Genomic DNA, 14,859 nt, shown 5'->3' on the forward strand with positions numbered 1-14,859 from the left:
TATATTTTTGTATTGGATATAAATAGTTATAGTTGGTTATTATATAGACTTTCAACTATTCAAATACAAGAATTAATTGCTAAAATATAAAGTACTAATATTTTATATTGTTATTATTTATTATTATGGATTAAAATTTGAAATTTGATTGTGTGGATTTGAAATTTGTAAATATGCAATGGCTATCCTAGTTTTATTTTTTAATATTATATTACTTATTTAAAAATATCATGCAAGTAAGGCTTACGCTTTATGCCTCAAGAAGTTGTCCAGCCTCATGCCTTAGCTTTTGAAATATATATGATAAATACCTTTATGAAACACAAATTATAAAATATATGCAGATCTCATAGACCAGAGTAACAATGCAAGAAGATGATAGAAAGCAAAATGCAGATCTAAGGGAGTCTTACATGATTGGTTTCTGAGGAGAGCCAAGATCCAGAACCAGTTTAGCAGATGAGACAGAGGACTCGGACTCCTCTATGTTTGACATATGTGTATCTTCAATATCATCACAAGGCCAGCACACATCAGAACCACTCAAACACTTGTAAAGCCTCATTACAGGCCGATATAATAAAAATGCCACCTGACCAAAAAAAATGTTAATCTCAGAAGTATACTGAAAGGTAATATGTACTATTTGAAGGTATAACTGGCATGAACTATTTCTGTACATGACATTGTTAGCGGCGGTATCAGTGTAAGAAAACTACATAACTCCAAACAATTTGTTATTCAAAAATAAAATTGAAGGAATCTCGATTAAATCAAGCTCAAGTAAAAAAAATCAAAACCTCTGGGTCAAGGTGGTATTTGTGCACAAGATCATCAAGCGGAGGAATCAGCTGAGCATAAGATGCAGTTGATGTTAAAGCACTGCAAAGGAATTCCACATATTGAAGAAGAGTTCCATGGCATCTATCAAACTGCTCACAAACCATCTTAATGTGTGGCGCATCCGAATTTATGACAACCCTGAAGAGCATAGGATAATTATATCACATTTCCAATAATCACACCGCTATAGTACACTATTGAGGTAGTAGGGAATGGTCTTAGGTTTCTCTTACTCAACCCAAAGAACGTGTCAAAAGAAAGAATGTGAAATTATTTTTACTAGAAATACCTATCCAAAAAAAAAATCTACTAGAAATATCATTAAAAAAAAAATGCATATAGGATGCTTAGCTTACACAGAGCGGTGCTGGGCTAAGAGCAGCAGAAGAGGAACCGCCAACTTAGGTTCTTCCTTTGGAAGCAACGAGTCCCTCAGTCTGTTTGTAGATTTGGTCAATGCCTGCAGGACCATTAATAAATCATTGGAAGAAGGCCATCAGTTAGCATGTCAAACAATATGTTCAGTAACCAAATCTTGAGGAGATGTAGGTCAAGGATCTAGATACCAGGGGAACCTATGAGTATAGTAAGAGAGGAGACTGATTCCTGATTAATTGGTGGAAATATCATTCCACAGGCATACAAAACAATCATTACTACAAGCCTTTAAGACTTAATCAGGTTCCTATGTTAGGCATCATTGACCTATGTTTACATGTGCAACTCAGAAGTGCTATGGACACACAACACCTTTCTCCATGAAAATGAACATAGTTTTCAAACACAAGTGATAATAACCTTTTTGTCATCAACATGCAAGTAGAAATGTCACGATTCTCACGATTCTTCCACATTACTATGAGTTAGCAGCCAAATTAATGCAGAACACAAATCAAGTCAACGATCAAGGGTTACAACGAAAAATTTGTAATTATTTAGGTTTTCACTTAATTAGGTCTAGATTTATCGTGCGAGATTATTTTAGATTAGTTGTATTTTTTTTTTAGTTTTGAGTTATTTTTGGACTTCATTTTTATGTTTTTTGGGCTTATTTTCATGTTTTATTGGCCCCTAGTCTTAGTATAATGTTTAGGGGCAGTTTAGTAACTTTAGTTTATCTTTTATTTAAATTTATTAAAGTTGAAAAATTAAGAGAGAGAAAGTTACGAAAATAAGGTTTTTTTATTTGGTATTTTAGTTTGATTTGGATTCTTGGATTTTTTTCTTTATATATAGATTGTATTAGGATTTTTTTTTTTTTTAATGAAGAGAATGATAAAATAAATTTCATTTTTTTTTACTTTAATCTTCTTCTTATCCTCTTATCTTCTTTTGTTTATTTATGAGAGATCAAGAAACCATCGAGAATCCTCTAATCCATTCAAGAACCCAACCCAAAAACTTTATTTTCTTGACTTTTCAAGAAATCTTGAATTCTTGATTCTTGAAATTTTAGATTCTTGAATCTTGAAACCCTTTTCTTGATTCTTGAATCTTGAAACCCCTTTCTTGATTCTTGATTTTTGAAACCTACAAACCCCATTTTATTTTACACCCTTAATTCTTCTCCACTTTCTTTAACCCTTATTTCATTGCTCTCTTTTTCAAATCTACCATATACCTTAATCCCTAAACCCCTAAACCTTCCCTTAATCATAATTTCAAAATGTTGTAATTGGAAAACTATGTGTTTTAGAAACCATTTTCTTATTGTCGCCCAAATCCTAACCCAATCCCCAAACAGATTTCCCTAAACCCCCTATTTTCCCTTTCTTCTCTCACAGTCCTGCATCACAAATCATCCACACATAAAATCAAACTGACATATACAGCACCCATTTGGAACATCTAGATAAAATAACAGGTAACCGGCGGCAAGATCAATTCAGCCAATTATGTTGGTTTAAATTTCGTAGCATTTCTGCTAACCACATTTCTTGAGTATGCTCTTACTAAGTTCTGAAGTGCATATTCATCTTCCTGTAAAAATGGTATATTAAGAATAAGCATTGACTTGATTGCTTAATGGAGATTTACCAAGGGACATATTCATGCAATCTCCATAGTTACCAGCACGCACCTTATTATTTCTGGTCATCCCAAATAAAGTAGCCTGATACCGTAGAGTCTCACTGCCTGCCATTGCATCTAGTTGTTCCTCTGTCATGTTCTCCGTGTACTGGACATTTGCCATTTGTTGGATGAGCTCCTGTATCACTCAAAACAACCAGAATCAATGAAATTCCTAACCAGACAAGACAATAACGAGTCCTAAATGACTGAACATTTTCAACCGAAATACCTGCAAGAGTACAAGCTCAATTCCCTGCCCCTTTTTCAACTGATTAACAAGATATTGGAAAAGACCCCTCAATTCCATCGAAGGATATTTCTTGCACCTATAAACAATGAAAATGGCTTCAATAAATCAGGTTTTTCATTAAAGTATGTTTTTCTCTCACATGCAGCATACCCTTAATCTTAATCAGTTCTGTGGAATTATATAACATGAAATAAATTTAGGGTCAGCCAAGTTGGCCCACAGAGTTACATTCACCACTGCCATTATAAGAAAACTAACAGCACGGCCAACAAATGGGTGATTTATCTAACAAGGAAAAGATGAATTCAAAGAGGGAGAAGGAAATAAGGAAGGGAAGAGAAAGTTAAAGAAAAAATCAAACACATAAAATTAATATCAAGTATAAGTAAATGGACTCTTATGGAATAAAAAGGTAGAATCGCATATAATGGATGTATCAACTCTAAACACATTACTACCACTGCCTTTGTACCACAATCAACTCAATTTCAACAGATAAAATATAGGTGCAGAGGATGTAACAGAGATGGTAACTCAAGTACTAAAACCTAATGCACATCAAAGTTGCAAATGAATGATGACTACATTTGTTGCAAAAGTTAAACTTAAGGAAACCATCAACTTTTTTTCAAAAGGTATAATGGTGAACGAGGAGTATTGATCCCAGGTCTGTGGTATTACCACTCACAAACTTGACCAACTTACCAAGTTGGCACCTTCAACATGACCAACAATACTGTAAGAAGTAACACATTTTGATTTTCAAATGCTGCAACAATAGGCATAAGAAGCAACATGTCAGGACCTTGAAACACGTGAGGTGTAAGACTTGAGGCAAGACGGCACATGCATAGAAATTTCTTTTACATAAGGGGGTGACTTACTAATAAAATTGAGGGCAAGTGCCCAACGAGTACCTAAAGAAATCAGTTTCCATTACCAAGGATCAATTGTACTTGGAGGAGATTGAAGAACACGTTGCCCATAGGGGTGTCGTGTCCCACTCAATCCAAATCAAATCTTAGGTGCCAGCATTAAGACCAGTTGTGCTTTGTGGAGAAAAATATCAAACAACCATAATACAAATGTTTATAGCAAAGATACAGATACTGAGATGGATGAGTGGAAAGACTTTCGAAGGAGTAAATAAAAAAGGAGCAAATCTGTCAAATCTAGTAATAATTTCAATAGGGTATAATAACAGCAGCAGCAACAACAACAACAAAGCCTTATCACAATTATTCTGGGTCAGCTATACAAATTTTTCTCCTGCATTCCACTTTGTGCAAAGCCAAGTCTTTCGTAATTGAAAGTGAGTTCATATCTAATTTCACGATCTCCATCAACATTATTTTGGGTCATCCTCTCACTCTTTTATGACCCTTAAACTTGAGATGGTCCAGACATATGCAAAGAATACTACTAAGGGCACCACTAAAAAGGAATACGAAGACGCAAGTTGAAGGCTCCAAAAGGAAGAAAGATGAAAATAACATGGATTGAAGTATAATTATAGAAGATCCCAAAACATACAATAATCATATATATATATATAACTTAGCAAAGAGTAGAATGAAAAAATAGGATTCATGCATTCGACCACAAATAGTTGGATAGATAGATCATTATGATGATGAGGAAGGATTGTTTCGACCCCAATAAAATTTTACTTACCAAAAAAACAATATGATTTTGCAAATGACGATGAGGAAGGATGGTTATATTTCAGGAATTCCCATGAAGCACTTAAAAGAGTTTGCTTCAATAAAAAAAGTATGAGTATTGAGTAAAGATAGGTTCCCTTTAAGGGATTCACACCTTGGGGATCATGCCTTGAATTTTTTTTTATATCCTTGCCTTGAAGTATGCCACAAAGGCCATCAAAAATATTGATTTGTCTAATCTCATTAAAATGGCATTGAATCAAGGACAAAGACAAGAGAAATAAGGACTTAAAAGCATCTAGTAATAGAATTGATGAATTTCATTCAATATGAAAAAGGCTTGCCAAGAAGACAGAAATACATACAAGTGTCCCCAAAAGGAAGCCAGAGATTGAAGCCAATCCGACAAATTAAGGCCATCATCTTTTAACTTTTCACGTCCCCCTTGAGCCAAGCGCTCAATTACAACATATTCCAAAACATCATACTCAAGCTGCACATAAAAGCATACTTTTAGCAACATTTAACAAAAAGGAAAATAAAACTGTATATAGGCACAACCTTATGATCCCAGATTTAAATGGAAGAGTATCTACAAGAAGTTTAAGGAGAAGATGCATCCCAAAAGTATGATGTGTTTGCATATCTAAGTACATGCAGTATGTGTCAAGGAAAACGAGTGCTTCTTTGCCAAATGTTCTAAACTAACCTTTTTTAAAATATTCTTCACATGACATTCATAAGACATGTATGTCATTTTACTATTATTTCCTAAATAACTACAAGATTATTTGATACCTTCCTCTCCCCAGTTTCCCTAAAAGGTTACAAGAAGGAAACATGTCCAAGAGAGAACACGGTGGTGACTTGTAAGTTTCCCCTCATTTTAAAAAGATAATTGACATGATTTTGTATGTGTTTTTCTGCACTGAAAATTTACAACTTGTAAATTTTAGTCCCCAATTTAGTTTGTTGTAAAAATGAATCTTAGAAATTTGATTTATTATGACCAGCAATGAAGCATTAAAAAAAAACAAAAAAAAAAGCATTTAATAAAGAGCAATGCCATCTATTGAGGATCATGTGCATTGCACGTTTTGCCTATTAATGAGACATAATGGAACATCTCAACCAAATTAAACACTAACATAAAGACATGGCCCCACAAATGAAAATGTCTTAACTATTTTAAACATTAAATTACAATTCCTAGCTTATCCAAACCCTCCAAAAGAAAAGTCCTTTAGGACAAGTGTAACCCGCGAGAAGACATTTCTAAATAGATGTTGATGGTTCACAGTACAAAAAATAAACAACCTATGAAGGGTACGCAAGTTTCTGCTAAAATGAGGAGGTCCGAGAAGTTTGTGCAAATCAATGAGTTTGGATTTGTCGTTGAACGGGAGGCAATTTACTTGGTCAAATAATCAATTATCCCCATTCTGAATAAGCTAGACAGATTTATGGTGTCGTCAAGTTGGGAGGAGCACTTTCCAGGGGTCAAACAGGAGTGCCTCAGGTCATCGTCCAATCCTTTTACAAATTCTTCCAGTTACTAGGCGTCTTACACCGTTCAGATTTGAGAACATGTGATTACTCCACGGATTTTAAAGAGTTAATCGCTAATTGGCGGTCTAGCTTGTCTATGGAATGTAGGCCAGGAGTGGTGTTCAGATTGAAACTAAAATTCATTAAGGAGAAATTAAAGGATTAAAACAAGGAAGTGTTTGGGATAGTGGAATTGAAAAAGAACGAACTTCCAGAGTTAGAAGAGTTAGATAGGAGGGAAGAACGGGGTATTCTTTCTCCGAAGAGAAAGGTAAAACAGGGATCTATCCAAGAAGAGTTTAAGCAAAAGGGTAAACATAGGGTGCATTTGTTGGAGACAAAAATCAAGGGTAAGATGGCCTAAAGAACAGGACGGGCAATGTTGACGCATACGCGAATATGCGATTGCATATGCCATTTCCAAACTACATTTCGCATGTGCTACCATCGCATGTATAAAAGTATGCTATCGGTACAATATGCGATGGCATACTTTTTGGAAACAGATTTTCTTCTTTTTTTAGCATAAACTCATTTTTCTCTTATAAATATCCCACTTCTACCCCCATACTCATTTTATGACATCTCTTCTACCTTCTAATCTCTTTCTTACCCTCACAAACCCTCCAACTATTAAATCTCATTACATTTTCTAATACATTCTCACATAATTATAAATATTCTCTAATCTCTACTCTATACCAGTACCCTCAAAGTTCAAGTCTCAACTTAAGTCACTCTCACTCTCAAGACTCAACAGAAAAAAAAAAAAAAAAAGTAGTCAAGAATCAAGATTTAAACATTTTCTGCATTTTTTCCTCTTTTTATTTCTTCCTTGCAGCATATGCCACCACATATGCAATGTGCAAAATGGCATATGCAAACAGCATGTGCTGGTAGCATATACTATTTAAAAACATTGGGGACTGGAATACTAAATTTTTTCATCATATGGCCAATACACATTAGAAGGTCTAACTTCATCTTCAAGATTAAGATCGAAGGAAGTTGGGTGGAAGGGGAGGAGGAAGTAAAGAAAGGAGTGGAGGATTTCTACACTAAATAGTATTATGAAAGTCATCAAATACGACCAATGCTCGAAGCATTACACTTTGAGAGTATCTCCAAGTCGCAAAGGGTATGGTTAGAAAGACCATTCATGGGAGAGGGAGTTTTGGTGCCTATTTCTAGTTTGTGTTTGGATAATGCTCCCGATCCGGATGTGTTTACTTTTGAGTTTTATTTTTAAATCCAGCTAGGATTTGATTAAAGCAAACTTGTTGAGGGTGTTGAAGGACTTCTTCGATCATGGTATCTTGGATCAGGGATCAAATTGCACTTTTGTAGCATTGATTCCCAAGAAATCGGGGGTAGAAGAAATTAGAGATCTTAGACCCATAAGTTTGGTGAGCTCCACTTACAAAATCATTTCGAAGTTGCTTACAATGAGAAATAAGAAGGTGATTGTTAAATAAGTCTATATGTCCTTTTTAGTCTTTTCCTCTACTTAGATTACGTAATAGCTTTAAAGCCTAATTAGGACTAATTAATCAATTACTAATTTCTTCTCTCAATTTTAACTTGGTAGCAGAGCCTATCTCTCTACCTCCATCGAACTCCCACTTCTTCTACTACAAACTCCATCAACCCATTCTTCTTTAAACAACACTCTACACCTCTCGTCTTCAACTCATATCACCCCTACGGGGGTTCTCTGTCGCTACAAACCCTAATCGCATCATGTGATAGGGAGTTAAAGTCTGTTCAGAGCCTGCGATCAAGCTGTACTCACAACAACGATCTTCTTTAGGGCCTGCAACACCCAAGGTGGCTGTATCTCAACCTTGCAACACCCAAGGTGACTGTAGTTGAGCCTTGCAACACCTCGACATCTGCGATCACAGTAGGTGATTTTTTTTTTCAACGCAGCAAGTAGTTGAATTTCGAGTAGGCAACACTAGTAGGTGGCTGCTCTACCCTGTGCGACACAGCAAGAGGCTGTTTTTTATCGTTTTTTAGCAAACGACACCAGTTGGTGGCTGCTCTGTCTTGTGTGATACAGCAGGTGGCTATTTTTTGATTCTTCGATCACCATAGTGGTTATATGAGGGTGCTGGTAGTGGTTTTGAACACCTACGGAATTTTTCGATCACAGCAGGGTGTTGTTTGGGGCTATTCTTACATTAGTCTTGCTCCTTGATTCCCTACACTGCGGTAATAATTACTTGGGTCACCCATAGCAATGTTTAATCAGTCGTTTCAGCTCTTACAATCGTGCATTGTCACCTTTAGGGTGATGCGATCATTTTATCCTAGGGAGTCGTGCCCTCAACTTACTTGAACTCTCTCCAAACCAAAGTACTCGGATTCTTTGATGGCCTCTGAGTCATCTTCTTCCTCGATCACTAGTACTAGTAATGGATTGAGTAGTCTTCCCTCTCATTCAACCGACTTTCCAGGCATTCAAATCACTACTGTGAAATTAGATGGCCCTAACTATCTCCTTTGGGCACGATCGGTTGACATGTTCATTGGCGGAAAAGAGAAGATCGGTTACCTCACAAGGGCGGACAAACAATCTGCACAGACCAACAGTTCTTACTCCCATTGATTTGCTAATAATTTTATAGTCCGTTCTTGGTTGGTTACATATATGCAACCACACATTACGGCCGATTTTATGTTCTCCTCGATAGTAAAACAGATATGGGATTCCGCAAAGAGCATTTACTCACAACGTCAAAACAACGTCCGATTTTTTAACTAAGCGTGAGATTTCTCGTCTTTCGCGAGATGACTCTTCTGTTACTACCTATATATCACAGCTACGTGCTCAGTGGGAAGAGTTGACATTTTATTCCTCGTCCTACGCCTAGAAGGACCCTTTTTTATGAGACATTGTATGCGTCAATTCTAGATAAGAATCAGATTTTTCAATTTCTAGTTGGTCTTTGGGATGAGGTTGAGTATGCGAGAATTCATTTATTGGATATGGATCATTTTCCATCCCTACAGATTGCGTATTCTCATATCTTGGCTGATGAGAGTCATCGCGCAGCTGTTCTACCTTTTTTTTCAGGAGATCACTCTGCTATGCTTGCTCGTCTACCTTCTCCACAGCCCCCCAATAGGTCTTTGCCTACCCGTCAACAACATAAGTGTGATCATTGTGGAAAGTTGGGTCATGTGAAGGCTCATTATGCACTTCATGGTCGTTCTAATCAGATCCATCAACAGTCTCAACGATCTTCAGCTCATATAGTTTCTCAGCAGACAACTGATTTAGCACCTCCTTCAGCTACTACCTCCTCATCCGATTTGGTATCTCTATTCCAAGCCGAGCTTGACAAGTTTAGGAAATTCTTCAATTAGATGGAGACCTCATCTTAGCCGGTTTCTACCTTCGCTCACTCAGGTACCTTTGCATCTGTACACAGTGTTTTCATCACTTCCTCACCATGGATCATTAATTCTAGTGCCTTAGATAACATGATTGGTATGTCCTCCCTATTTAAAACCTATAGTGTTTGTTCTAGTCATCGCAAGGTTCGCCTGGCCGATGATTATTTGTCTTTTATAGCTGGTCAAGGTCATTTTCCTGTTACATATTTATCCCTAACTAACACACTACATGTTCCTCAACTTACTACTAACCTTATATATGTTAGTAGTCTTACCAAAAATTTGAATTGTTGTGTAACCTTTTATTTCTCTCATTGTGTCTTTCAAGATCTAGGATCGAAGAGGACGATTGGCACTGGACGTGAAGTGAATGGATTGTATCTCTTAGACATACCCAGTTTACCTATCACCCATTCTATTTTTCAACTTAGTAGTAATAGTAGTAATCAATCTAATAAGACTCTTGTAATGCATTGACACTTACGCTTAAGCCATATTTCCTTTGGTTATTTGAAACACATGTTCCCTACTTTATTTAATAATACCAAGTTGCTTGATTTTTCTTATGAAACTTGCCAATTAGCTAAACATGTGCGTTCTTCTTATCCTGTTAGTATGAATACTATTGTACCTGTTATATTTGACCTAATTCATTCTAATGTGTGGGGTCCTTCCCCATCACATTCACTCTTGGTTTTCGCTATTTGGTCTTATTCATCGATGACCACAATCGTACTACTTGGGTCTATCTTATGAAACACATGAGTGAAGTTTGTGAGATCTTCAAGCAATTTCTTGTTATGGTTCATACCCAATTTGGTCGTACAATCAAGACCTTCCGTTCTGATCATAGTATTGAGTACACCTATAGTGAGGTCTTAAAACTTTGTTTAGAGTATGGCATTGAACATCGAATGTCTAATGTTAAGACCCCTTAGCAAAATGGTCGTTCAGAACAAAAAAAATCGTTATATTCTAGAGTTAGCCCGTGTCATCTCTATTGGTATGAACGTGCCACAATCCTATTAGGCCGATGCAGTTCTTACTGTTGTATACCTTATTAATCAAACCCCCTCCCGAATTCTTCAATTTGCCACGCCCCTTTCTCAGCTCTATCAGGATCGTCCTGTGTTTCCCGTCTCCATGTGTGTTTGGGTGCGTCTGTTTTGTTCAAATTCTTGACCAAACTCGTATTAAACTTGACCATAAGACCGTAAAATATATTTTTTTGGGTAATTCCTCTTCCTAGAAAGGTTATCGTTGTTAACATCCTCCTTCTCAACGGCATTTCATTTCTCGGGATATTTCATTTTTTGAGTATACCCCATACTACAATGGGTCCGTTGGCATTCAATCTGAGTGGTTTCCCTTAGACTCCCCTGATGATCCCCTCCTTGTCCCCTTTCTTCTTCCCTTACCTATTCCTCCCTCTCCACCCCCTGTCAGTTTGTCACCTCCTCCCCTGCAGGTTTTCTCTCGGCATCCACGTGATACTACCATCACTCATATGCTAAACCAGCTCCCCTCCTCGCCTCCAACTCCGCCTCCTTATGTTCCCTGAGATGATCGTCCAATTGCCACTTGTAAGGGTAAGCGCGCTTGTACTTATCCCATTTCTAATTATGTATCTGATTCTACACTCTCATCCTCCTATCGGAATTTTCTTGCTTCTGTTTCCGCAATTTTTGTTCCTACTACTGTTGCAGATGTTATTACCCATCCTGAGTGGCGAGCAGCTATGATTGATGAGTTGAATGCTCTTGAAAAGACTCAGACTTGGGAACTTATTCCTCTCCCACCTGGAAGGAAAGCTGTGAGATGTTACTGGATTTTCACCCTTAAGCAAAATCCAACTGGTTCTATTGCTCATTGTAAGGCACGTCTGGTGGCCAAGGGTTATGCTCAGACTTATGGGATTGATTATCAGGAAACATTTGCTCCGGTTGCCAAGATGACCACCATTCGCGTTCTCCTTTCTGTTGCCATTGCCTCTCTATCAGTTAGATGTCAAGAATGCATTTCTCAATGGTGATCTTCAGGAAAAAGTTTATATGGTCCAACCTCCTGGGTTTCTTACATCTACTTCTCCTACCCATGTCTGTCGTCTTTGCCGTTCACTTTATGAACTGAAGCAGTCTCCTCGTGCATGGTCTTAGCGCTTTACTATGGCCATACATCAATTTGGATTCCATCAGAGTTCTGCTGATCACACTCTTTTTTTGCGTCACTCTCAGGGTAAAATTGTTGCTCTGATTGTTTATGTGGATGATATCGTTCTTACTGGAAATGATGATAATGGCATTACCGAAGTAAAAAATTACTAAGGCCGTCAATTTGAGATTAAGGACCTTGGACATCTTCGCTATTTTCTAGGCATTGAGGTTGCGCGGTCCCGGTCCGGTATATTTATTTCTCAACACAAGTAAGTCTTTGATTTACTCAGTGACTCCGGTCAACTTGGTTCTCGTCCCTCTGATACTCCTATTGAGTAGAATCACAGGTAGGTTGATTATGAGGGGGAGTGTGTGTCGGATATTGGTCAGTATCAGCGTTTTGTGGGAAAATTGATCTATTTGTTTATGACTCGCCCTGACATTGCCTATGTTGTTAGTGTTGTAAGTCAATTTATGCACTTGCCTCGAACATCTCATCTTATTGTAGTTTATCGTATTCTTAGATATCTTAAGGGATGTCCTGGTCGAGGTATTTTGTTCAGTAATCATGGTCATCTTCGTGTTGAGGCATAGACAGATGCAGATTATGCTGGTTCAGTGACTGATAGACGGTCTACTTATGGGTACTGTACTAAAGTTAGTGGCAACTTGGAAACGTGGCGCTGTAAGAAGCAGGATGTGGTTTCTCGGTCGACTGCTGAGTCAGAATACAGAGCTATAGCACTTGGAGTGTGTGAGTTGTTGTGGCTCAAAGTCTTATTAGATGACTTGTGTCTTCATGTGCCAGTCTCATTCTTACTATATTGCGATAATAAATCAGTTAGTAACATAACGGCAAATCCAGTTCAGAATGATGCCGTTTCAGAATGATAGAACGAAGCATATCGAAGTTGATCGTTATTTCATTAGAAAAAAGATTATTTCTGGACAGATTTGTACTCCCTTTATTCTTACCAAAGGTGTTAGCAAAACAACCTTTGAAGGCGTCCTGTCCAAGTTGAGCATTATTGATATCCATGCACCAACTTGAAGGGGAGTGTTAAATAAGTCTATGTCCTTTTTAGTCTTTTCCTCTACTTAAATTATGTAATAGCTTTAAAGCCTAATTAGGGCTAATTAATCAAATACTAATTTCTTCTCTCAATTTTAACTGTGATGGTTAGGATCATAAGCCTAAACCAAGGGACATTTGTGAAAGGGAGACAAATCATGGATGGGGTTCTTATTGCGAATGAGTGCTTGGATTCAAAGTTAAAATCTTGTATATTGGGGCTTGTGTGCAAGATAGACTTGGAAAAGCCTATGATCACATAAGTTGGAGTTGCTTAAGGTACCTCTTAAGACGTATGAGTTTTGGGTTTAAATAGGATTTACTGGATTATGAAATGTGTTTCTTCTTCTTCTTTCTCCATTTTAGTAAATGGCTTTCTTGAAGGATTTTTTAAAAGCTCTAACGGGTTGCGCCAAGGTGGCCCATTATCCCCTTTTTATTCTTGGTGGTTGTCGAAGCATTGGGCAGAATGATCAATAAAGCGGTGGGAAATAGAGAATTGGGAAGTTTTAGGCCGAGTTCGAGGGGTCTCTTTGGTCACTCAGTTGCAATTTACAGATGACGGGTTGGTTTTATAGGATGCGGATATTGCTCAGGTTAGATTCCTTGGAGGTTTTCTTTGCTGCTTTGAAGTTGTGGCTGGGCTACTTGTAAATCACTACAAAAGTGAGGTGTTTTCAGTAGGGAATGTGATGAATGTGGACTTTCAAGCAGCCTCTCTAAGTTGTGAAGTAGTTTATCTCCCTTCCTTTTACTTGGATTTTCCCTTGTGAGTGCCCTACAAGAGTAAAAGCTTATGCAAGCCAGTGATAGAGAAGATCTCTAGAAGATTGTGCCATTGGCAAGCCAAATACCTTTCCAAGGTGGGTAAGCTAACTCTAAGTAAGAGTGTTTTCTTGAGAAATAATTTTTTTTTTAGTATTAAGAGTGTTCTCTTTAGTATCCTGGTTTATTACTTGATGCAAGACAATAAGAGAAGAAGAGGAAATTTGGGGCTTAGGGAATTTGATTAAGGATTTGAGTAGGATATGTTGATTTAATTATGTTCTTTTGCAAGTATGACCACAATCTCAATGACTAAAAATACAAGGCTAGATGAAAATGATTAAAGGTTAAAGTTTATAGGATAAGGAATGGACTCAGGATTAAGATTTGGAAGAGAGATTAATGAAATAAGGGTTAAAGAAAATGGGGAATGGTTAAAGGTAAAATAAAATGGGTTTTAAGAAATCAAGATTCAAGACTTTAAGAATTCAAGAATTAAGAAAAGCAAGAGCAACAAGGATTAAAAGAAAATCAAGAAAAAACGATTCTTAATGGATTCAAGAATCAAGATTTCAAGAAAATCAAGAAACAATTAAAAAAATGGAAAGATAAGAAGATAATAGAAAAGACACTACCTTGGAATCACACTAAGCATGGTGGAGAACTCACTTCACTCCATGAGAAACTCATTCTTTATTCATCAAAATCTCCGTTTAAAAAAAAAATTCCTTAATACAATCTATATTTAAAAAAAAAAAATCTAAGAGTCCTAATCAAACTAAAACACCAGATAAATAACCTAATTTTCATAACTCTCTCTCTCCTAATTTTCCAACCCTAAAAAATTTAAATAAAAGACAAACTAAAATTACTAAATTACCTCTAAATATTACACTAATACCATGCGCCAATAAAACATCAAAATAAGCCTCATAAAACATAAAATTAAAGCCCTAAAATAGAAATATAAATTAAAATTAAAATTAAAATTTACTCTTCAAGATTTGATGTCCCCATCATTACTTCTCCCTTTTCTCGATTCCAAGAAATTCCAAGAAGAGTAGAGTTGAGAATGGATAAAATGTTTAG

General features: G+C 36.8%; 1 protein-coding gene across 3 annotated transcripts in view; it reads right to left on the minus strand.

Moving 5' to 3' along the window:
* THO2 overlaps positions 1–14,859 on the minus strand; it is a 56,106-nt gene that overhangs the window by 12,496 nt on the left and 28,751 nt on the right. For 2 of the 3 annotated variants that reach the window (XM_086447268.1, XM_086447270.1), the window contains 4 exons: positions 5,196–5,323; positions 3,146–3,242; positions 2,924–3,052; positions 1,200–1,303 (listed from right to left, as the gene is read on the minus strand). In XM_086447268.1, coding sequence (XP_086303394.1) covers positions 1,200–1,303; positions 2,924–3,052; positions 3,146–3,242; positions 5,196–5,323 — 458 coding nt within the window. Of the gene's footprint in view, positions 1–413; positions 593–800; positions 982–1,199; positions 1,304–2,923; positions 3,053–3,145; positions 3,243–5,195; positions 5,324–14,859 lie in introns of all 3 variants that reach the window. The other variant, XM_086447269.1, reaches the window with a different exon arrangement.

This window comes from Akebia trifoliata, chromosome 7 (assembly GCF_017979445.1).
Source record: "Akebia trifoliata isolate Shusen 1 chromosome 7, ASM1797944v1, whole genome shotgun sequence".
NCBI lineage: Eukaryota > Viridiplantae > Streptophyta > Magnoliopsida > Ranunculales > Lardizabalaceae > Akebia > Akebia trifoliata.